Below are 25,773 nucleotides of genomic sequence, written 5' to 3'. Positions count from 1 at the left end.
ACCATAAAAGATGGTATTTTTTTTCAATATTATTATATAATAATGTTACATATTCAAGTGAAACTTTAAAGTTAGAGTTTTGGAAGTTTGTTTTCTTGTTTGGTTGTTTAAGATTGAACTGCTTTTGATTATTTAGTGAACGTTATGTTTGTAGCTCTTTTTACTTATTATTAATGACATTTTTAAACATGCAATCAGTGAGTGCTAAGTTTTGTTTTGATTTAAGTGATTGTTTTCTAGCATCAATACATTGTCCTACATTTTTTAAGACTTATCTTAAGGAGGGGCGCTTTTATAAATTTCATACAGGGCCCCCAAAATCTCAAACACAGCCCTGGGGGGGGGGAAGGAGATAACATGACATATTATTTTTTACTATCTTCCATTATGTGACCCTTTTTAGTATTTAGTTTTTGGGAAAAAGTTGATAAAGACACATTATTATAAGGGTAATGTTATGAATACTAAATTTTCTAAATTAAGTGATATGGAAGTTGACAGTTGAATTATTACTTAAATGCTGATTAACGTGTTTATTTTTTATTGGAGACACATCATTTAATTTGGAAATTTAATCTACAAATTTAATTTACATTACTTTTACTACAATAAATTGAAAAGTGGGATAAATCTAGACAGTGTTGAACATTTGCTAAATTTGGAGACTCATTTGACAACTTTTTTGGAGTACAAAAATGCTATGTGACACTTCAAATTTAATTTTGTGAACTCTCTTGGAGATGCTCTAAAAGTTATCCCATTTTCATAGTTTTTTATTATGTTTACATAAAAGTTAAAACATAGTGCTAAGTGCTAACTACATGTTACACCCTCTAGGTTTGAAGTTATCTCTAGAATAAATTTAGAAAATTCAATTTTCTCATATTGCACCTTAAAGTATTGAAATTGCATCAATATTTTCTTTGGTTTGATTGATTTTATGACAAAAGGTGTAAATTTGTTTTTTTTTTTTTCAAGTTTCCAACCAATTGTATTATTACACTTGGTGTATCGAATCGTATTCCCAACAAACTCCCGAGTCAAGTTCCCAACACATTGAAAAATCTCTCCACACTAGGACCTGAAACTGAAAATTGATGTGGGAAAAAGGTGCCTCTTCAAAAAAATTCATCAATTTATATTATCTCAACCATGTATACTATCTTAATTGTATTGTTTACAGTTGAAGTTCATAGGTTGAAATATATGAAATAAAAATATACATAAGAAAGGCAAGGCCAAGTTACCATATGTCCATTCATGAGGATGAGGAACAAATATACATTTGGAGATAGTACATAAGAGCTCAAGGTAGAGATATGACATACACACATCAATCTTAATTTTGCAATGTACACCGTCTTGAAGCCTCAGCATCATGTTCGATTTCGGGTGCGGGTTCATCTTCTTTCTTCGAAACACTTAATATCGAACGATCCATGGCCATGACCAAAGGCCTTGATGTGGTCTTTGAGAGATCGCTTGTGCTTAAAATCAGAGCCACAAATGCAGTACCAAATCTTGCCACAATTTTTCTCATGGGTTCTCCAATCACCTTTCACAGAAAATGCCTTGCCACAGCGTTTGCACATGAAGGACCGGACACCGTGCTTTCTCTTGTAATGTACCTGAAGAGTTCTGAAGTCTTTGAGTGGCTTTGCACCTATAGGGTTGTCAATGTTGTGCTTGCAACCTGGTGCACAGCAGTAGCAAGGGAGTCTTAGCATGGCTGTGGGTTGAGTTCTCTTTAGAGAGTCTGGTCCTTTCCTGTATTGAGAACCATGCCCCCACATATGCATCTGTACAGTTAATTAATTTCATGCATGTGGAAGAAGAAGGAAAAACAAAAAAAATGATGTTAGAGCCCAAAGATGTATATATATATATATATATATATATATATATATATATAATTCCATACAAATAAGAAACCTAATTATATGCACCAAGAACTTTTGACGCCTTATAACTTCTGCAAGTTAAAGCTATACATTTCAAACATCGATGTATATAATATGTATGAATAATACTTTTCTCTTTCTCTTCAAATAGAAATTCTTAGATTCATACCAATTACAGTTAACATATGTGTTTCTATTTTCTCTGTGTTTTAACAAGTTATGCATAATTTAAAAAAAAAACGATTATGGAAGGATGCAAGTATTATCCATATATAAATACCGATATGTTGCCTATGAGAGAAAAAGGAGCAGAAAAAATATACAGAAAATTGGCAATCTTCTTGCACTGTGAAATGAATGTCGTCACTTTTGTACCCGTCACTAGGTGGAGTGAACGAAGCTAGAATTATCATTGGCCAAGAAAATTCATCGTTTTTGAGGTAAGTATGTTTTCAGGCGCAGGAAACAAGTTTGATATAGGGACAGAAAACTATTAAAAACTATGTCAAACAGGTACCTTTCACACATTTTCTTAGCCTAGAAGAAATAATCCACATTTATATTCCCCACTAAGATGAAAGTTTAGTTTCAAAAGTCCTTAGGAGATTCAAACGTCAATAACATACTAAGACTCAACGAATAAAAAAAATATGTAAATCATAAATTAATTCCATATAAACTATTGCAAAGTTTCTTAAATTTTTGACATGGGACATTATTCACATTCTCACATGCTTAGCTAAATTTTTAGCTAAACACGTTAACAAGTTAATTAATTGGGTGATTTGAAGCACATATATGTAGTGTAGTTTTGTACTTGACATGAGCTTACCGACCCTAATACCATGAAGAACTTCTCATATATGGGATCAACTACTTCCACCGATTCTAAATAAGAGGTTTGAGGTTTGAATCTCGTGGATGACGAGTTTGATACCAATTTATTTCCCGACCGTAGTTAACATATAATTGTATCAGGAAAAAAAAAAGCATGTCATTAAATCTCCAAAAATGTAAAATGCACTACAGTATTCTTTAGTTCTTAATTCAACTGATTATGCAAATAGTAGTATACATCCAGTTGCCACCAATTGATATACATCGTGATCTCTCCATCACCTTCATCATAGCTTCATCTTTTCTGTTAGTGAAGCTGTCCTGCTAGTTAACAAGCGTTGGTACCGGAAGTACTACTACTTCTTGGTGTGTGTGTGTGTGTGTGTGTAATTAAATTGCTTCTGCAGCAGTTTAAAATTCTGCGCCAGGGAGGCTTTTTCAGATCAGAAGGAACATGAACATCCAAATATTAATGGTAAGAGTACACAAATAAAAATCAAAGACACATGCATACAACACATAGTTTATTAAGCCACAATTAATTAAACACGCACAGGCGACCTCACTGAAACTAATTAACCTTCAATGGTAACTGAGGAAACTAATTAACCTTGATCCAGATAAGGAAATAAGAAATTGCAAGGCAATAAGAGAATTTGTAAAGGGATTTCTTTCTCCATATGTATATAAGGAAATACCTGCAAGTTATTGTATCTGTTGAAAGTTTTGGAGCAAATAGAACATGAGAACTGAGTTGGGCCACTAAGAATCTGAGCAGGGGTGGGAATCCAGTAATTACCACCCTTGTTTAGTCTGTCCACGGCCACAATAGGGTTACCTGATGAAACGACATGACTAATAGTACTACTGATCACTCCTTCCGTAATATGATCATGATCTGCAAACTGAGATTGCACATTACCAGAATTAGAAGAACTTGGGAGGCCTATGTGTAGGGCTACACTCAAGTTCTCGTCGTCATCACCGTCATCATAAACAGCATCATATTTGTTCATGGTTTCCACTTCCATTGGAGTAATCGTACTGCTGCTTGAGGGCTCATGACCACGTTCCTCTTCTAGGACCCCTCTAGGGCTTAATAAGTTGTTTAGTAGAGGAAGAGCTTCTTTCAGAGGAGGTGAGGAAACATTAATATGGTCATTAATGGATGAGGGCATCTGGCTTTGACTATTAGAGGATTTGTAGTCAATGAATAAATTATGTGAAGAGTAAGAGTGTGGAGGATTAGATATATTCAAATTAATGGGGGTACCTCTAGAGGAGTTGGCAAAAAAAGTAGCAGTAGAGAGCAATGAAGGGCAATGGTGAGGGCGGAGAGGCATAAAGTTGATCCATCCATTATTGTAGAGATTGGAGGAGTTATAGGGGTCTGCCATGGTAGAAGAGTATTCTCAGTCTCAGTGAAGGACAGTACTGTAGAAAGACACAGTTTTGGCTGTCGGTGTGGCACTTTGGCCACAGAATGAGATTGGAATATATATAATGAGAGAGAGAGAGAGTATGATCCTGCAGGTAAAAGAAATAAACTGAAGCTGTGGAAAGTCAAGAATTTTTTACCACCCTGGGTGGCAAGTAAAAAAACCAGAAATTGACAAGATGGGGAGATAAAGTCAGGTAGCAGACCTGCAGCCTGTCTCCAGAGAGAGAGAGAGAGAGAGAGAGAGAGAGAGAGAGAGAGAGAGAGAGAGAGGAGAAGAGAGAGACGGGAATTTAGCTAGGTTATTTTTGGTCTTAACATTTTCACTTTTTATATCATGCTTCAATCAATCAAGTCGTTTCTTGATGAGGGTATGAGTCCATCCATGCATTTGCTCACTTTTTATATCTTGCTTCAAGCAATCAAGTCATTTCTTGATGAGGGTCTGAGTCCATCCAGCATTTGCTTGGATGGGCGTGAACAATGTTTCATATACATGCAGTACCGCTCCCTCTTTCTTGCTTTGCTGGTCAACAAACTCGTGAAAGCAGGTGTGACGTTGGGGTTTGAAATTTTTGAGGTGTAGTCTTCAAGTTTTTAGGTGCTCTTGGAAGGAAGTCAAAGTTCGAATTCTAAAACGAAATAAGATTCTCTCCCCTTCTAATTCTTTCTCTTCTCTTTCTTTTACTCTTTTATTTTTGTTTTTGTTTTTCTCTTCCTATAAAACAAATCAATACAAGATGTTAACATGATTTAATCGTAACCGTTTAAACAGGAAGAGATAGAAGAGGAGAGAATTTTGGAGGGGAAGAGAATCTTACTCCCTCTAAAACGGTAAATACTTCACATCTTTATAAGCCCTTTTACGGGTGGGGATATTCAAGCCAAACACATATAGCATGTGTGATCAACTTACTGTGATATTATGAAGAAAATTAAAGTTCTATCTAAAAATAATTGATTATAGGGTAAAGTGTTAATTTAGTCCCTGAATTATCACCTCAGTAAAAACTAAGTCCTTGAATTATTTTTTCAATAAAAGAAGTCCCTAAATTCATTAAAAATTGTTAATTTCATCCTTACTGTTATATTCAAAGTTATTTTATCCAACTTTTTGTCAACCACGAGTTGGTGACCTAGTGGTAAAGGGCAGATTGCGAGGCTTCATTCAAATTAAAAATTGGAGGTCTTAGGTTCAAAACCCGTTGCTGGTGTGGAACTCAGACTTATGGCCAGGGGAGGCTGAAATGACTCTGTGAATCTTCTCGGCCCCGGAAGGGGTGGATAACCGTGGCTTGCCCCCAGTTGTCCCCCTTAAAAAAAAAAAGGGATGTAATTTGCAGATTTTAATACTTCAAGAACATTTTTTTTTTTTAATTTAGAGACCTAATTTTCATTCAGGTGATAATTCAGGAACTAAATTGACAATTCACTGTTAATTATAAGAGAGGAGCTCAACTTTTTATAAGCAAGTATAAGGCCCTTTAACTTGACAATGTTAAACAACACCTCCACATAGTCACACCATTCAAATATCATCCATAAAAAATCAACAAAAAATTAAGGGTAAATTACACAGTAGCCCCTTAGGTTTTGAGGTCTATTACAACCCCATACAACATCTTTAAAACATTTCACTTTCATACCTCAAGTACTATTTTATTTCAATATAATACATCCATTAGATTTTCCATCCATTAATCTGTTAAATGCTGACGTGGCTGCCACATTTGTGCCACGTGGCAAAAAAAGTAATTTTTTAATATATTTTTTTAAAACCTAAATCTTCTAAATAAATTATAAAACTAAAAAAAAAAATCAAAAACCAAAGCCCACTTCATCTTTCCTCCCTCCTCCCCCCCTCCAAAACTCAACCTGCAACCTGCAACCTAGAAGAAGAAGAGGAGGGAAAAAAAATCATCTTCATCTTCCCCATGGCACCCATCGCGCACCCACCCCCTGCACCCACCCTCTTCCCTCCTCTACACACCCCACCGCACCCATCTTCTTCCCCATCTTCATCTTCTCCGCAACCCAGAAAAATAAAAAAACAAAAAACAAAAAAAAAACGTCAGAGACACCTCCCTGCAACCCTTACCCCCGCAAACCAAAACCCAGAAACTTTCCCACCCTTCCCCCCACCACGCGACCCACCTCAGCCATTATCCCCCTACCCCCCCCCCCCCCCGCGACCCCAACGAACTCGACCCACCACCACCCTAGCCCAACCGGAAAAAAATTCACTCTCTTCTTCCCACCCTAAATCCACCACCATGAACCCGAGCTCTCCGACCTCGTGCACTGGAAGCTCGCCCACCCAAATGGCTACCCCCAAGGCTGCATCTTTTTAACCCCCCTTCCTCTCGATCCGGTCACGGCTTCCGACCCACTGCTCCTAATTGACTGGAGCTCGCAGGCCCCGCTCCGAATCGACTGTGTTCCCAATTGGCTTGGGTTTAATTGGCATTTCTGAATTTTTTTGTAACGATGTGATGTTGCTTTTGTTTTGTTTGATGGATTTGGATAAACAAAGCAGGGGGTTTGAGGAGGAAGACGACGGCGGCGGGACACGGGTGAACTGGAGAAGAAGGGTAAGGGTGACGGTTTGTAAGGGATGGGAGGTGTGGGTCTGGGGAGAGAGTAGGGATGGGAGGGTGAAGAGGGAAGAGATGGAGAAGTGGGTCGGGGGGTTTTTGGGTTTGTATGATTTTTTATTTTTTATTTTTTATTTTAGTTTTATAATTTATTTAGAAGATTTAGGTTTTTAAAAAAAAAATTAAAAAAAAAAAAAAAATTTTGCCTCATGGCACACATTTGGCAGCCACGTGGCACAAATGTGACAGCCACGTCAACATTTAACAAATTAATGGATGGAAAATGTAACAGATGTATTATTTTGAAATAAAATAGAACATGAGGTATGAAAGTGAAATGTTTTAAAGATATTGTATGTGGTTGTAATAGACCTTAAATCTGAGAGGCTACTATGTAATTTATCCAAAAATTAAATATCATTTCGTTGATTTAATTATTATCTTGGTTATTTTAAGTGTTCAAATAAGACATTGTTCATTTGTTTATTTACCAATAGAAGTAATTAGCCAAACTTGTTGACACTTTTTAATTGATATTGTGGAATATTGTATGTAAGACCACTTGGATAAGAGAGTGTTGAATTCTTGAAGTGTGTTATTTTCGTGTGAAATCACTGTTATAGTCTTAGTCAATAAAAATAAAATAAAAAACCATTTTTGAGTTAGTTGAATTTCCAATGCGAGAAATTGATTTAGTTTAATCATCGTTGTGATCATTTTATATGACGTTCTTCAACACCATAAACCACTATTACACCACCATCTCAACATATGCGGCTTGATTTGTATCGTACATTCGTTGTGATATAGGAAGAGAAAGCTAGAGATGAGAGATTTTTTAATATACCCAAACATGAGTTGGTACACTATTATTATAATATAAGTGGAACGATAGTTAAAAAAATATATATTCTTTATTATATTATGATAACTTACCCACATTCGGAATATATAAAAAATTAGGAAAACTAATGAAAAGAGCTTGAAAACTTTGAGTTTTAATAATAAGGACAAAATAAAAGGTAAAGTGAATAGTACCATGATTGACTTTTTAGTGTAAAAATGTAGTTTTTCGTTAAAGTGAACAGTACCGGGAGCTTTTTGTTAAAGTTCCCTAAAAAATTTCTAGAGAGAGAGTAGCTTGCTCTTTAATTAATACTCAAAGGACAAGCTGCAGGGGACAATTTGAATTGTGACATGTTTTCTTTGACTAGTACTGGAACAAGCAAACTCATTGCATATGTTTTTCAATAGATGTAGTCGTACTTGGTACGAATCACTCGTCATTTCATGATAGAAAGGTTCACATGGTATAGGCATCATGGCCTCTAACTTTGTAACTGAAATTTAAGTGGTGTGTAATTTCATGTTTTTATATTCCGATTTTTAAAGGTGCGTTTGGATCAGGAATTTTGAAATTCCATAAAACTTAATTGACTTAAATTAGTTAAGAATGCACCACAAATTTATGTGGAGGGACTTTTAAAATGATCAGATGTTATACATTTGAGAGGAGCTTTGTAGTAGCCTTTTAATATTTGATATGTAGACCTCGTCTTGGTGATCTATGATTTTATATTGACTAAAGTTTAACTAAAATGACTAGAGACAGCTGTTTTTAGCAAACTAGCAAATTTTTATTCTATGTGGCTGCTTCCTACTATCTTCTAACCATCTCCATCTTCTACCTAGTTATGATCGTGCTTTCACTTTGTCAAGAAAAACTTTATTGGCGTTGATCACTTTCTCACTCTATTGAAGAGTCTTTTATAACGGTTATAACTTAATAGTCAACAAATCTTGGAGTAGCGCTTGTTGTTTAGATGTAAAATATTTTTGCTTTTATGGTCAGGCGCTTAGCAAAGGATTATGAGGAGGAAGCTTGGCATATATTAGAGGTGACTTGTATATAGTGAAGCTTCTTTGTGGATCATTGCAAGATCAACAAAGTTTGGTGTATGTTAAAGGTGACTCGTATATAGTGGAGCTTCTTTGTGGACCATTGCAAGATCAACAAAGGGTGGTGCGGTCTTTTCTTTGTGATGCTTTTACAATTAATTCCCGATTGGTTGAATATGAGTCTTATGTAGAGGACTTGTATATTTCTATTGTATCTTTGATCATGAGATTGCAAGAAATCCTATGTACTTTTTGAGTAAAGTTTGCTAAGTAACTCACATTTGACATGTATGTCATATATAAATTCTTGGTCATTTTTAATAAAGTTACTTTTTATCTAAAAACACAACCATCAGTTATTAGTGTGTATCCAATCAACTTTTTTTCGCCTAATTGAGTTACTTTTCATTTGACATTTTTCTAAATTTTAGCTAGAGCCAGTTAGAGATTCGAGATTTTCTGATAAGAGAATGAATTGCCAAAGCAATGAAGAACTAATCCCTAAACCATCATTAAGAGTTGTTAAATACTCTAATTTTCTTCACTTTCAAGTATTTGTTTGACTAGAGTCCATGCTCATGGTTTAATGATTCCAAGACTACATGAGTGCATGTGTGTTTGGAAATTGAGCTTCAGCCTTTTAAGTTCCCATGTCCATCACTTTCAAAGGATGAAGCTATAGGAGACCACATTTTCTTTAGATTATTTTTAAATCATATTTTTGTAATTCACATAATATGACAATTGATAATTGAATTATTTCTTTAAATAATGAAAATAAAATTCAATTATCAAGTGTCACATCATATAATTTATAAAATATGTCTAAATTATTTTCCTAATTTAAAAAAAAAAGAACCTATCCCTCCCAAGTTGGAACTCCCACAAAAGACCAAATCAAACCACATTTGGCTCGCTTCCTAATTGTTTATTAATTTGATTTGTACAACTTTTACTTGAAAAAAATAATTTACTATCATCCTCGTCTGTCAACAAATAAAATAAAGAGAGGCTTCCCCCTGTTTTTCATGCACACATCAAAAGTATGTTATCATTAACGGTTAAAAAGTTCAAAATATCTTATACTTTAAAATACCATAGAATTTTCGTTGTCATTCAATCTTTAGGTAAAACCTTGAAAAAGATTTTTCTTTCTCTTAATTTGTTGTGTAGTTTCTCAAATAGGTGCAGACATGTTTGTACTCTGAGATCTGATTTCATTACCACATCCTTCAATTCCACACTTCTTTCCACTAATCAGTTGGCGTAGAAAAAGGAACTTCTCATCAACTGTGGAGCCTATCCACCATGCATGTACAATCTTAAGAATTATTAGATGGAGTAATGAAGTTTAACTAAAAAAAGGCCAACCGATGTACAAAATTTGCAATCTACATTAATCAACTACAACAATGTATTGAGTATATTTTATTGTCTGGCACATAGACCTGTATAATGAAACCGCGGCGTATTATGAAACCTTAGCCCCCACATTTAATTTACCAAAATAAACAAAAATAAATTCCAATGTATTTAGTTTCACCATTCTCTTTATAAATATGAAAGTGATATATAAGATGGATGAACTCTCCTGCACTTGATGATGAACAGTGTACCAAACACCAAAGGGTGACGGGTGAGGAGGACGTGCATTAGATGCTAACTTGACATGATAGGAAGAGTCACTGTTCGTGTACAAGTATGACTTTCATGTAGGGCATTCATACATATCACTCAAACACTTTCTATATTTTAATATCTGTTGTAATCTATTAGTTGTAAACATTACTCACTTAAATGTTCCTATTACTGCAATACACTATGATCATTTTATTAATGCTTAAACTAATTATCCAGACACCAGTAGATATCAGAATTCTTATCATAAAATGATCTTATTTTATTGCCCTTTTGTTTTGTTTTGTTTTGTTTGTAGAGATGATCCTTAAAGTTTAAACGATGATTAAGAAATTGAACAATTCCAATATTTTTTTTATTAAATAGTGGGAGAGGAGCCACTTAGTACTATAGTTTAGTAGTATTCAATTTCACTTGTAAGTGAGAGGTCTTAAGGTTCGATTCTCGCCAAAGGCGAATTTGAACCACATTATTACTAGCCCACTCCAAATAATATTGTTTGTTAAAAAAAATAGTGGGAGAGGAATTAGGACGTAAGTAGGATTGTGGGAACACCAGCACTAAAGAAATCTTATGATAGAACACTTTTTTTTCCGGGAATAATAGGGAGACCAAAGTTTTAAACCAAATTTCGTAAACTATAAGGCATGGTTGTTGATGATAAGATTGTTACATAAGTATTGATTAACGTGCTTATTTCATATTAGTGACATATCATTTCATTTGCAAATTTAATAAATTAAAAAATTGGTCTACCTAACATTACCTATTTTGTAAACAAGTCGTATTTAGCAATTTAAAAAGAAAAAGATGTAAGGATTAACCTTTTTAGGCAATAAACCAATTATCATTTTAATGACTTAAAGTATGCTCTTATTATTATAATTAGCTTGTAAACTATAATTTGTGGGTTAAATTCCTGATTTCTTTGTCATTGTAAGCATACAAGTAGATGTCCATCAAGGATGAAAGAAAGAAAAAAAATGAGAACTTTAACGAAAAGCACCCGGTACTGTTCACTTTAACGAAAAACCACATTTTTACACTAAAAAGTCAATCATGGTACTATTCACTTTACCCTTTATTTTGTCCTTATCATTAAAACTCAAAGTTTTCAAGCCCTTTTCATTAGTTTTCCTACAAAAAATTTGATGAGGACAAACTGTACTTATACTTCTCAATTCTCTGATTTTCCCTCCGTAGTATAACGTAGGAAACAAATTAACTAGGCTCAGCTATACACTATCTAGTGGTTATAATTAAGTATCGAACTCACCATCACTAATGACATTGCCAGTCATATTCGGTAAAATAGTTACGGAGCAAGGAAAGTTTAGAGAAGCTTTCCACAAAGAGATTGCAGACTCAAGAAAGACGCACAACAAACAGAAGCAGGAAAAATAAGACTAAATTAACGATGTGAATTCCACAAAGTGAAAATTTGACTAAAGTGCAGAGTCCATAGCTTCTTTGAAGGCTTAGGCCATCTCCAATGAATGGCTAATGGCCTATTTTAGCCTCTTTTGCTCTAAAATCCATCTCTAACAAGGGGCTACATGGAATCATCAAATTCTATCGGGCTTGCTATATTTGGCACTCAAAGTAGAAACGAGCCGAAGAATTTGAACTCAGTTATTTACAAATAACGTGCCAAAGACTCGTAACGTAAAGCTACAAAAAAGCGCTCTCTCTGAATCCAAGTTTGAGATCCATGGAGATTTTCCAAACAAAATATCAGCAAGCACCTCGAAGCACACTTGAAGAACGAAACTACAAACAACAATAGGAAAGGGCTGTCGTGTTTAGCCAGCAGAAGAAAACGCGGGATTAGTGTACACATTTAGAACCCAGATGACTCAACTAACGAGGAATACGATGCATTTTCATCTGTAGTTGTTGGCTTTCTGTTACCATCCTTATTTGATACTCGACTACTAGCCTTTCGAAGTATATCTGTGTCAAGACCAGCTATATCATACAACTCCAACCTTTGGACTTTTGCAGCTTCCATGTCACCTTCCCAGCAGGTTTCTGAAATAATTTCAAGCGCTTTCTCCATCTTTTTCTCCACCACAAGACCCCCATTTTGCAAGAGGACAAGGTAAACTTGTTCAGCAGAAGCTTTCCGTATCTGGGTAGAGGAAAGAAGAAAAAAACTTATAGGAAACATACAATTGCAACTGGAGCTGCTACCCACTAGTGATACAATCGGTTAAGAGAGAAGACAATGCAATTATGTTTAAGATTTTGATCCATAAAATACTTAAACTTCATGGGAACCATACCTTAGGGTAGCGATGGCCAAGAAAACTGAGAAGATGAGAGAAGGCCCGAGTGTTGATGGATTCCGAAACTGAAGCAATATATCCAAGTATTGCAACGCCTGCATATAGCTTGGAGAAGTCCTTTGACCCTTTTAATTCAACTTCCAGAGAGTCCAAAACACCAGAACAAAAAACAAGTGTATGAGCCTGTAAATTGAAATTGAGATCCAAATAAATCAGAACTGCCCTCATGTCATATATAATCAAAAGACTGACTGCAAACCACTATATGAAACAGAAAACATGCACTTAATATTGAAAAGTTTAAAGATGATAAGGGACTAACCTCCATACTCAGAAATATCTGTTTGCTGAAAAGAATCTCGATGGTCTGCAATACCAAAGAGATTTCATTGAAATCAAGAAACTTGACCAAGGGAGGATGATGAATATTGCAATAAATAGGTTATGGACTTATGATTAGCCAAAGGAAACAACATTAACGCATGGTTATGGTATCATCTCTCTGAAGCCAGCCAAGGTCTCAGGTAAGAATAAACAAGAAGCTAACTAATTATTTAACTCTGCTCTCTAAAGCCTCTAATTCCGTCAGAATTTCCATAAAACAAAGAAATTCATATTTCTCACTTCTCAGAATAAGGTAGTATTTGACAATACCTTCAATGCAGGTACAATGACTCTGTCACATCTCCGATACTGTTGGAGAACCCAAAGCATGTCAGTAGATAGCATATACTCTCTGGACCTTGCATTCTGGTCTTCACTTTCTACAACTTGAAGATACTCTATCAATGCTGTGAGTGATGCCCTTCTCAAAGAATCTTGCAACCCACCAATAGAGATGACTAGCCCAGATAGCACTGATCTGCTAAAACAGCCAAATTGAAGCAGTTGTACAAAACGAGGATATGAAAAAGTTGGCACCTACAAGCAAGTACAGGATAGGGTCTACGTCAAAGAACTTCATTTACTCATCAATAGTATTAGTACTACAGAAGTGGCATGTGTATGCTTACCCCCCACTTTAAATCAGCTTTATTAGGAACAATTTCCTCCAATTTTTTCCTGTGCGGTATATGTGGGACATAGGCCATCTCGTTGTACAAAAGCCTCTGTAGAACCTTTGCAGCTGCTTCTCTCAGTTTGTCCATTTTCTCTACAGCTTGCTTACTAATGCCAGCAACTATATTGGTAGCAAGATTGGCATCATACAATAACTGCAGCTGGTTATTGTCATCACAGTTCTGCAACTCCAGTGCAGAATCGACTCGACCTGATATTCCAGTGAGACCAACAGAATCACTCTTACATAGGATATATGCACATCTCTCAAGGCCATTCATAGCAGCCTCACGCACCCAAGAACCCACATCGCCTCGGTTATCAACAGAATAGTCATCAAGAGCTTTTAATAAAGTCATCATTATTTCATCCTTGATGAGAAGAAACAAGGACATGTCACCCTCCACAGCATCAATACCAGATTGTTCTTTTTCCCGAGTTAATGCTTCACACACTGACACAAGTCCTTTGACAGCATTTACTCGTGCTTCAGCATCTCTATCATCAGGATTATCCTACACATGAGAAATATAATTAGGAGACCATCATCTGATATTCTTCCACAAAAAAGGAGAAAGGAAATGAAGATCCAAAACTCCTTTTGCACCTCAATTAAACAAGAGTTGCAAAGCTTCAGAAGCACATCCTTCCACCTATGGGCGAAAAGTTCACAAGGCAAAACACCTAGCGCTAGTGCTGACCCTCTTCTTATAGCCACATTTGGGTCACTCAAGAGTTCGAGGTACTTTGATGTTATATCACCAGTACCTCCAACAGATGAAACAACAAGATAGGTTGGCACAAAATGCTTCAGAGCTTCAGCTGCAGCATCCTGCATATAATAGTAAAAAAACATGAGTTGCAATTTAGATAGCAGAAAAATATAAATAAATAAGAAATTAGTTAGAAGACTTAAAGCAAGAGGTAACCACCTGAATTTGCGAATTAGGGTGTCTCAAATTCTCATTAAGACCATCAAGCAGACTACATTTTATCTTTTCGGGCAGTGACACAGATGATATAGATACACATTCAATGAAGCGGGAAACAGCTGCACGCATTATTTCTCCGCCTTTTCCACGATAAAGGCGTGCTTTCTCAATAGCAGGCACAACACCAGCAACACGTTTTTGCTTATCTGTAAACGCCAAGTTTAGCAAAACAGTAATGGCTAATGCAAAAAAACTACCAATCTTACACCACACCTCAGCAACTGCCCCCAACAAAAAAAAGCATGGATAAGAAAAGAAAAGTAGAAAACAAACCCGGTAAAACTGCTTTGCTTGAATTGGAAAGAAAAAAGATCTATTTTACTTGAAATTTGAAAACCATCTGAAAAGGAGACATTAGGAACTTATGGTGTCAATGACCTCAGATGAGTTGGCTCCTAGACATGTCATTATATAACTTCCTCCTCATGGATTAGGGCTTTTGGTACAACATCTAAACTGGTAAGCAAGGACTTTGTTTTCTGTGACCTAGTTCTATCTAACCATTTTGTTTCTAAGCAATCATGTCTTTCAAGTTTCAGTAATGCCTCAAAAAAAATTTCACTGTTTTTAACATTAAAAAAAAACAGTGAAAAAAAGAACATCTGAAAACACTTCCCTATGTTTTCACTCCTATAATTTATCTCCCTCTTATCCCACTGCACCTACTTTTTCTGTGCACTTTGGTGAACAGTACTACTTCCTTATCCTGATACCTACCGGAAAATATATAAACATACATACAAGTCAATTTCTAAGAAAGTTACTCGGTTCACGTATGATCCAGAAACTGTACTTCTGAAATGTTTCTGAATCTGAAACCTTCTGCTTGGAAATAAGAAAACACTTTAATCTAAGGTAGACCCAAGTTTTATCTTGCTCATTGTAATCTTCTACTTGTAATTCTTAGAGGTTAGAACACCAACCTGCAGAAAGAGCATAACCACACTTGTGCAGTGCTAAAACAAGTTCCCCAGCTGCCAGTGTTGCTCCATGGCGCATGCACAAATCAGATGAGAGAGTGCAAGGAATTATTTTCTCCACAGCATAGTTTATAAGATATTCAGGATCATATTTAACAAGGGCAGAAAGAGCCTCAGCCGCAAGTTCTCTCAATCCTTTATCCTGATGACATTGTGTAAAGCATAAGATCTACACTGATAGATAAAAGCAGTCTGTACGGAATTTTAAAACTTTAGCAGCTAAGATTGTAGAGAATATAAGCTTAAAGTAACTTCAAAAACTATAGGCAGTTGAAATAAGCATCAAAAGAATTCTAGTTGGAGCCTACCCAGTGACAAATTTTGTTATTCAGCAGCTCATCCACAAATGGATAAAGATAATCCTCATTTTGAGCAATAGAGACAGCAACATGAACATAAGAGTTTATTCGTGAAGAAAGTGAAAAATAGTCCGCAGTGTTCACTATGTCAATTCCATGAGGGTAACTACCCTGTCTTCCAACATTCTCTTGAAAAGCCGCAGCGGCTGCTCTTCTACAATTAACCTAAGCATCATAAAACTAGAAAATAAGAAACCTAAAGCAAATGTGGTACAAAATAATGATTCAAATCATACTATAATAAAAGTTTAGTACCTCACGGTCGTAGCAGGCCACTGTCAGAAGGTGTGGCGCAAGCTGGTCCAGTATATTTCTCATATCCGTGTGATAATATGCACGGCCAAAAGCCCAACAAACATATGCTGCAGCATCCCGTACATGAGATCCAACACTATGTGGACCTCTTCGAATATCATAATGTAGTGCCTATTTAGAAGATTTACTCTCATCAGTGCTAATTTATATCTCTACAAGCCAAGAATTTATAGTTTAAACTTAATTCAACTTTAACATCGATCATTAATCTAACGTAGAATACAACAGAGAAACAGCACCATATTAGAGCAACCTACTGCGGTGTAAACTTGAAGCTCAATAAAAGCTCACAAAACCAAAGTAGAGTTCAAATATGACATGATGTACCGGAAGCATATGTTCATTGTCACTTACACCCAGATCGTAGTATAACATATGGAAAGAAAAAAATAAAGGAAAAGAAAGAAGGCATTCAAATTTAGAGTAAATGTAAAATCATTTCACTATTGATGAAAAATGTTCGATAGTGGATCAACCATAATGACATACACTTCGCTACAGTTCAACAAAAAAGTCAATTAGCATAAGCTAGATTTATAAGTGGTAAGAGAATATCAACTTTCCAAACCTTCAAAACAACGGGTACAACTTTTGGAAGGCTGATAGGTAAGAGCAACCCTTTACGTGCCAATTCGGCCAGTGCTAAGCAACCACCATGCCATGACCCATCACCCTGAAAAAACAAAATATCAGTACATCCTTTGAGCAATAAAATTGGTACAATTACTTACAATTAATGAAAGGGCATGAAGATGCTATATTTTAAAGGATTACAGAAATCCATGTGAGTATGAAAGATTTTTCAGCATGGCCATTTGAACCAGTTGAATGGTATAAGTATGGGAAAAGAAACTAAGGAAAGAGACCAGACTATACCTCGCCTGGTGAAAACAGCTCCAACACAGATGACAGGACCTCCTCTGAAAGGGCAGATGTAAGACATGATGTAATGCGGCCTATGCCTTTTGCAGCAGACCAACGCACAACCGTGTCCTGCATAAAATGCTATTAACAACAAGTACATACCATATGACTTTTGGAAAGATAAATTCAAATAAAGTAAAATAAAAATATCCAAAAATAGGATGAATCACTACCAACTTATGTTGCTCTGTGGTGCAATCTATATCCATGCAATGAAGCTCTCGTTTTTAGTTTTATAGGAGATTAACTTTTGGAAGAGTTCGACCCAAAAAGAAAACTTGTGCGAGAAGCTGAAAGAAAGGCTTACTGGAATTCATGTAAAAAATAGTGGACTCGCATCTCAAAAGAATCAGGAGACATGATGACCATTTCATTCCTCAAGGACCACCAACTATTTTGCGCATTGAACCTCATGGATCAATGAAAAAGGTGGTGCAGAGGATAAACCAGTGAACTAAATAGAACTGTTCCTGAGTATTTACCACAGAAACTTATTATTCCCCATTTCCAAGGTAATTTAGGAGGATTTCATCTAATTGATGGGACTTTTTGTAAGTGTTCTTTCTCATTCCAACATTGAAAGCCTCAGCCAAATCATCCACATCTTGGAAATCAGACTTTTAGTTAGTTTTCTTTATCTTGCAAGTATAACTAATAAAGTTTTCTTTATCTTGCAAGTATAACTAATAATCCTTTAGGTTCATCTGTATAGTAATTGTTAAGAACGAACTCACTTATGAGGAGAATCATTTCAAAGCTGTTATGCAGATGCTTGGCTTTTCAAGTTCACAACAAACAGTTTGGTTAAAATGCAAGATCAAAATGTCTGCAGATAAGCAGAATATTGAGGAATGATGGCATCTCCAAAGGTTACTATATCAGAAATCCAGCAATGTTCCCAACCAATAAAATTCTAAAGAAAGATCAAGTAAATGACCAAGATGGGACCAACAAAAAAAAGAGATCCATATTGTCATTGAAACTTTAACAGCAGGAGTTACTAACTTCAAAGTAATCAAGTTTTCATGGAATCTCACACCTTTAAACATACCGTGTCTCTCAACCCAGTAAGTAGCATCTCAATAATCTCTTCTACGACTTCTGGAACATCCATTTCTTCATCTTGCTGGCAGCTTGAACTTGGTTCGGAGTTGGAAACCTCATCATCTAAAGCATAATTGTATCGACCAGTTTTTTCAGATGCAGACAAAGTTACGTTCTCTCCCAAAGAGCTTGTTTTCCCCTGCATCAACAGTACATGATTAAGGCAAGAGAGCCATCAGAGAAAAAACGAAATTATCCAAGACATATCAGGGCTTTTTTTTACAAAAGTCAGTAATCCATTGTGTGGTCATTTGTAAAATGCAAAGAATTGCTTAATGTGCAGCCCCATTCAAAAATCTTATGCTTCTAGATGCAGAATCACATCTGGTATTTGAATTCTGAAGTACTCTAATCATTTAACAGGAGCATAAAAATTTGAAAAGAAAGATACTAAAAGGTGGGACATATTTGGAACTCAACAGGAAATACATACCATTTGTAATGAAATACAAGTGTAATAGATTAAGTTTCTTAAACATTGACAGAAACAACTTATTATTTATAAAACTAAGTTCAAAATAAGGAAAGAATAAAAAATTTAGTATTTCTAACCACATAGCACCATGAAGGTGTACGATGAGGGAGGCAAATAAGCCCAATCCTCTGTGTTAATTTCATCAGATGCTTGCGCAGTAATGGGCTCCTAGCGGCAATGCTAGACTTGATCAACAATAAGGTGTCAACCCAAACAATAGTAACCACATCAAGCAAGAGTTTCCGCCCACCAACCTGTCTATTGAAGATAGTATATAAGATACTGAAATATTATAAACTGAGCAAAATAAATGACAACCTTTCTAGAAAAATAGATTTCTGCTGTACGTAGATTTGTAGCATCCATAAAAGTTTAAAACAATCTCCATAACTTAATAATATACAGTTTTGTTTTTATATTAAAAAACATGTAAATTGAAGTATGTGTATCAGAAGTTAAAGGGATATTTTATGCCTCAAAGTGGAAATGAATGAACATATTTAATCTTAAAACCAAGTAGGTCGAACAGTTTTTAATATATAATATCGTTACTAGTTACTACTTTATCATTATATCAAGCATAGTTTTAGATTGTGAGCTTTAGGCCTCGTTTGTCATCATAATCTCGTATGAACAACAAAGAAGTAAAAGCAGACCTTGAAAATAGCAGCCAGTGCTTCTGTAGCTCCAAGTAACCGGAAATGATTGATGGCATCATTTTTCAGAGAAGATAGGACTTTGTGTGACCATTGAACAAAGCTGAAGAAGAATATGTATAAGAAATAGGTAAGCAAGGGCAGCAATAAAAGTTGTCTAGAATTACAGCATACTAGCTAAGAAAGAAATAATGACAGAACATGCACATAAGCATGTGTGGGTAATGTACAAGCACTTAAGGTTGGGTATTTCATATCAAATTTATCACCCATTCTAAGACATTGGGTGAAAATCTGACGGTTCAAACAGCAAGGTCTTAGAGCATGTAAGGAGAGATAAGTTACTTGACGTTGAGTGTTCGTACTATCTTCTATTCAAAATATCAACCATAAAACCAATACTAAATTTTAAGTGTTTCCAAAAAAAAAAAGGGAAGAACTTATTGTGGTGCAGAAACAAAAACAAGAGAGGATTAACTCATATTCTCTTGGCTAGAAGGTTAAATTCCATGAGGGTGTAATCACAGCTTGCTCTCAGCTGGAATTTCAATCAATTTTTTTCACATAAACATGCAATGCTAAAGTAGGCAGTTGGTATGCACCAGTTATGACCTATGTACTTGATGAAAGAAACCTGGAAAAGGCCCTTGGCATGTCTGGACGTGTTAGAAGCTTCGAGAGCAGCAAAGCAGCAATAGGGCGCATAGGGCCTGAATTTGAAAGGTAATCTTCGGAGAGCCCTACTATCCTCAATACCAGTGGAGCTGGCTCAAGTTTTCCAAGATTACTGTTGTTTGCAATGCTAGTATCAACAGTGGAGATATCAAACGGAACCAACACGAGTATAGACAGCCACAAAAGCATCACACATTTAGCTTCCATCTCTCCTGTACTTTCCTGCCGCAGTGATGACACTGAATTTGTGTGATGGCACTTCTCCAAAAGAGACACACCAAGTTCCAAGTCCGAAACTTGATGCGGAAAGAACCTGACAACCGCCTTGTATCCACAAACGGTGACGAGAGAATAAATAATAAGGCATATGGGTTTAATTACTTCAAGAATTTCATCTGAAGCTACACCTAATTCTACTGTTTTAGAGCGAACAATAAACATGAGCGGGGTAACGATGCTTTCCAGGTAAGGTTCAACTAGTTGACCCTGTTCTTGATACTTGTCCATCTGCATACAAATAAGGAACAAATAGCAAATTTTCAGTACAGAACAAAAACATTTTCACCAATCGAGTAATGCCTTGAAAGACAAACAAGAAACCAACTTGGAGCAGTGCAATCACTAGCTCACCTCTGAAATGATCGAAACGGACCCAATCAGAAAAGCCTACTCCTAAATACAATAACTTGGATGCATCCCACAAATCCAAAACCAAAACCAATTCATTTTACAGTAAGCTAAAATGGTGTCTTGATCAAAAACTTAAAAAGCAAACTAATTTCATATCATATTCACTTAAAAATGTCTCCAATCACAATGTAATTAACGAAAAATGGTATTATTGGTCTAATAATAGTAATTCCAAATGGGTTCTAACAAAAAATTCAATCTTGCAAAATGCAGAGAATATCAAAAGTGATGGAAGTGAGCGTTACAATGGATCGGATCTTGTGGGGAGCGGAGGGATCGGACACCCGCCCATTTGAGACGATGTCGTTTAAGATGGACTTGACGAGCTTCCATTCTTGAAGGAAGTACTTTTGGAGCACTGCCTCCTTGGCGCCATGCTCGTCGTCATCGTCTTCTTTACCCATTGCAAGTTCCTGCTTCTGCTTTGGGTTTTCTTCCGCCACCATGGCTGCCATTTTTGGAGATGTTCCACTTCCCGCCTTTGTTAGCTTAATCGTTGAGAAGGGTGTGCAAGGTTTATCTGTTCTCCAAACACTTGTTTATAATTCAATTTTGGGCTAATTGCATATTACTTCACATGATTTTCGAGTCATGAAGTTTTTATTTCCGTATATTACACAACGTATTTTTTTAACTGCAACAACTTAACACCTTTGTTAATATCACTGTTGGTTAATGTCCCATTATTTGTTATTAAACCGTTATTTTGTATTTTCGGCTAAGATATATCAGTTTTCTCGAATATGCGATAATTTGGCCTCAACAATAGAGAATTTGTGGGACCTTAACTTGTTTAATTACCGGTCCTTGCAGCTGAGTGTTAGACATGACTTAAGATGCGTTGAGCGCTTTAAAAAAACTTTCATGTACCCAAAATGACCTTAAGCAACTAAAACTTCACACAGAGGTTCAGAGATTTACCCAGATGTCGATTAGGAATGAATTGGTCTTTGATTAGTTGTAATGGCACCGGTGATGCTTCGTTGGTTTCTGGGCAGAAAATACAAAGCATGCATTAGCTCTAGTCCTTCAAATTTAACCTCAAACTTCACAGATAAAGTCAAGAGAGTTACCCAGAGTTAAGATTTGGCGATTGGCTTGAGTTCGCCGGAAAAATGACCAAGAAGGTCACCAGATTTCTGGGCTTGAACATAGAGATGGCATTTGGGGTTAAATCCCAAGAATTTCATGCCAAAATTCGATATGCATGATACATAAGTTGTACCTGAGATTAAATTAAGGTTGAATTCAGTTTGAAGCACCCCAATTTCATCGAGCCTCAAGTCAACTCGTCGAAGAGTTTTTCACCTAAAGGGAAGGGTTGGCTTTCTTCATTTTTGAGTACTTGATCTTCACATGCAACGCCACCATTCGATTCCATAGGTCAAATTACACCTAAAACAGGGAATATTGGTATGGATTTCACTTGAAAATTGGCGTTGGTGTAGGTGATTCTCTCGGTAATTAGAGAGAGTAGAGTATCATAGTTAGATAAAGAGATAGAGAGAAAGGAGAGTCTCACGGGAAAAAGGGAAGAACGAGAGAAGAAGAGGGAGACCAAATAAACTCCCCTCAAGGCACACTAAATAAGACCAAACCCTTTTTGGTCATTTCATACAATCACAACTGTTTTACATAAAAGTTTACCAAACACTATAATACTGTTTTTTTTTTCTTTTCCAAAATCACTTTTACAAAAAAGTTTACCAAACACTCTGCTGCTTTATTTCACAGCTGCTTATTCTCATAGCACATCAAAGCAGTTTTTTTTTTTTCAAAGCACAACAATACCAAACCAGCCCTTAGAAAAGAGGTTTGCGCAGAAGCTGAAAAGCTAGTTTTTCAAAGCTGCCTTTCGCTGCTTCTGTTTTTTGGCTTTTTTTTCATCCAAAACTATGAAAAAGGCTGAAGTTGGAAGTTTACCAAACACAAAAATACTCTCTAGTTTTTTTAAAATCACCTCAATACCAAACCACACCTTATACTGGCACCATCAATTGTTCAAATATTCCCTCTTCTACGACAAAATGAAAAGGAAAAAAAAAAGAAAAAAAAAATCTCCCCTCCTTTGATCTTCTTTGTACTCCAAGGAAAAGATCCATCAATGAAAATACTAACATAGCGTCGACATTCAGAAGCTAATGACCATTTGACTTGGTCACACAAAAGTTTCTCAATGCAATTATTGATCATGGCCTGTTGATAATAAGAAAAGAGAAGTATTGTCCCACATTATATTTGTTCAAGCCCGTGCAGAGAAAGGCCACTTTCTTATTGATTTTCTCATGGGCGGTGTCTCCGCTGCCGTATCTAAAACTGTTGCTGCCCCAATTGAGCGTGTCAAGCTGTTGATTCAAAACCAGGATGAGATGATCAAAACTGGTCGTTTGTCTCAACCTTACAAGGGCATTGGTGAGTGCTTTAGCCATACAATCAAGGAAGAGGGTTTTGGTTCATTGTGGAGAGAGAACACTGCCAATGTTATCCGTTACTTCCCCACTCACGTTAGTGATGTTATTGTTCTACTAAATGTTCCCTTGCTAAAACAAAAATTTTGATGTGTGCTTGTACTAAAATTGTTACCTGGATTTGTTGTAGGCCTTGAACTTTGCATTCAAGGATTACTTCAAGAGGCTGTTCAACTTCAAGAAAGACAGGGATGGTTACTGGAAATGTTTTGCTGGTAACTTGGCTTCAGGAGGTGCTGTTGGTGCTTCTTATCTTTTCTTTGCCTACTATTTGGATTATGCTCGTACTCGTTTGGCCAATGATGCCAAAGCTGCAAAGAAGGGAGGAGAAAGACAATTCAATGGTCTGATTGATGTCTACAAGAAGACACTGAAATCTGATGGAATTGCTGGTCTTTACCGTGGATTCAACATCTCTTGTGTTGGAATCATTGTCTACCATGATCTCTACTTTGGACTCTATGATTCACTGAAGCCTGTTGTCCTTACTGGAGGTTTGCAGGTTAGTTTATTTCTTTCATTTCTTTATTCACTACCTTTTTGTTCATGCTTGTATATTCTTTCGATGGTGTGCTTACGTTAGTTGCTAGCTCAACTTTGTTATTTTTTTACGTACTATATAATCACTTGTATGCATGCATATTGTTATGACATATAATGTTTCTTATGTCATTCATTTCCCTTCTTAAACTTGTGAGAAGGGACTAAAATAATTTTGCAAAAAGTTGTATGATGCAGCCATTCTTCTGTTTATTATTTTTGGCTTCGTTTTATTGTAATGCTTCCTTTGTGAAGAACGCTATGCGAAGCAATTACAAAGAATTCGATGAAGTTGGTTCTTAAGTAATGATAGGCCCCAATGTTCTAATCTGTTGCCCGCAGTCATCGTCTATTATTAGTTGATCGTTACAAGAACTTGTTTTTGTTTCCTTTCAAGTGTTTGGGCTTATTGGCCTGTTGATCTGCAGTATGAATATGGTGACACGCTGCTGTTATATTTGGAAAACTACAGGACAGTTTCTTCGCTAGCTTTGCCCTCGGTTGGCTCATCACCAATGGTGCAGGTCTTGCTTCCTACCCAATTGACACTGTCCGCAGAAGAATGATGATGACCTCCGGTGAAGCCGTCAAGTACAGGAGTTCCCTGGATGCCTTCCAACAAATCTTGAAGAACGAGGGTGCCAACTCTCTCTTCAAGGGTGCTGGTGCTAACATCCTCCGTGCCATTGCTGGTGCTGGTGTCCTGTCTGGTTATGACAAGCTACAGCTGCTTGTCTTCGGCAAGAAGTACGGATCTAGTTATTTATGTCTCTTTCTGTTTTTGGTTTTTCCAGTTTGTGAATTCATGCTTGCATCATTTTTCCTTCAATGACGTCAAATAATTATGGTCAAATCAAATGTTCGTCTCTGAAATTTACGTATTGTTAAAAATCGAAGGAAAATTAATGAATTTTTAATTGAGGGATCATTGCTCCAATTTGATTAAAGTTGAAGGACTATTGTTACAATTTACTCATTGAAAAAAGTTGTTCGCTAAAGTCATATGTTGAATATGGTAGTGGGAAATGGATCATCCCCAGATCCCTTCTACCAAATCCACCTATCCGGACCCTTGAAATTTGATTCAACGACTAAAGTTATTATAACTTTTAAGGGAATCCCTATTTTTAGCCGTTAGATTAAATTTCAAAAGCTCAGATTAATAGATTTGGTGAATTTGGTGAAAGAGATCCGAAGATGATCTCTTTCCATGGTAGTGAACACCTGAAGCTGAAAATAACATTTTAAGAAGGGAACTTTAATGAAAAGCACCCGGTACTGTTCACTTTAAGGAAAAACCACATTTTTACACTAAAAAGTCAATCCTAGTACTATTCACTTTACCATTTATTTTGTCCTTATCATTAAAACTCAAAGTTTTCAAACCATTTTCATTAGTTTTCCTTTTTAAGAATCCTAAAAACTTGCTTTTTGAAAGTTATTACTCAAAAGCGATTCTCTTAATCAGTTTTCTTATTATCTATTATTTCTGAAACAATGTAGGGAGAAAGGGATAGTCTTCGTATTGGTTTGATACTAAGGTGCTTTTATAAAAAGTGGGTATAAAAAAAACTGAGTTTAAATATGTGTTTGGTAAACATTTAAAAACATCTTATTTTCACAGTTTTGGATGAAAATAAGCTAAAAACGTGAAGCAACAAAAAATGAGCTTATTCTCATAGCACAGCAGAAGCAGTTTTTTTTCAAAGCACAGTAATACCAAACCAGTCCTTCATCAATGGAATGGAAGCAGTTTTGAAATTAAATTTAGAAGTCTTATTCTTGAAACATTGTAGTTCAGGAACCCCAAGGGGTTGGCCTAGTAAAGCGGTTTGAAACTCCTAATTCAAGTTTGAACTCCTGTGGATGCACTTTTTAGGGTCATCGATTCTGTTTTAGTGTACCATTTGCTTGGAGGCCAAAAGTACGTTTTTAGCCTCA

General features: G+C 36.1%; 2 protein-coding genes and 1 pseudogene across 2 annotated transcripts; 1 reads left to right on the top strand and 2 right to left on the bottom strand.

Moving 5' to 3' along the window:
- Positions 1 to 1,117: 1,117 nt before the first annotated feature.
- On the bottom strand, positions 1,118 to 4,256 carry LOC103413227 (zinc finger protein WIP2-like; annotated as a pseudogene).
- A 7,452-nt stretch (positions 4,257 to 11,708) lies between these two features.
- Positions 11,709 to 21,380, bottom strand: LOC103413204 (tubulin-folding cofactor D). Its single transcript, XM_008351692.4, has 17 exons — positions 21,070 to 21,380; positions 20,094 to 20,641; positions 19,460 to 19,562; positions 18,881 to 19,057; positions 18,276 to 18,467; positions 17,177 to 17,293; positions 16,869 to 16,973; positions 16,241 to 16,411; positions 15,935 to 16,150; positions 15,570 to 15,768; positions 14,587 to 14,792; positions 14,262 to 14,486; positions 13,609 to 14,169; positions 13,250 to 13,516; positions 12,918 to 12,962; positions 12,593 to 12,778; positions 11,709 to 12,438 (listed from the first exon to the last, which is right to left on the bottom strand). Exons 1-17 carry the CDS (start codon positions 21,277 to 21,279, stop codon positions 12,148 to 12,150), a joined length of 3,819 nt encoding a protein of 1,272 aa, XP_008349914.3. The 5' UTR covers positions 21,280 to 21,380; the 3' UTR covers positions 11,709 to 12,147.
- A 559-nt stretch (positions 21,381 to 21,939) lies between these two features.
- LOC103414138 (ADP,ATP carrier protein 1, mitochondrial-like) lies at positions 21,940 to 24,664 on the top strand. Its single transcript, XM_017336754.3, has 4 exons — positions 21,940 to 21,993; positions 23,035 to 23,328; positions 23,423 to 23,794; positions 24,305 to 24,664. Exons 1-4 carry the CDS (start codon positions 21,940 to 21,942, stop codon positions 24,662 to 24,664), a joined length of 1,080 nt encoding a protein of 359 aa, XP_017192243.3.
- The last annotated feature ends 1,109 nt before the right edge of the window (positions 24,665 to 25,773 follow it).

The sequence above is a fragment of the Malus domestica genome, chromosome 02 (genome assembly GCF_042453785.1).
Source record: "Malus domestica chromosome 02, GDT2T_hap1".
In the NCBI taxonomy this organism is placed as follows: Eukaryota; Viridiplantae; Streptophyta; class Magnoliopsida; order Rosales; family Rosaceae; genus Malus; species Malus domestica.
Note: the sequence above shows the minus strand (reverse complement) of the source record. Positions and strands in the feature narration are given on the sequence as shown.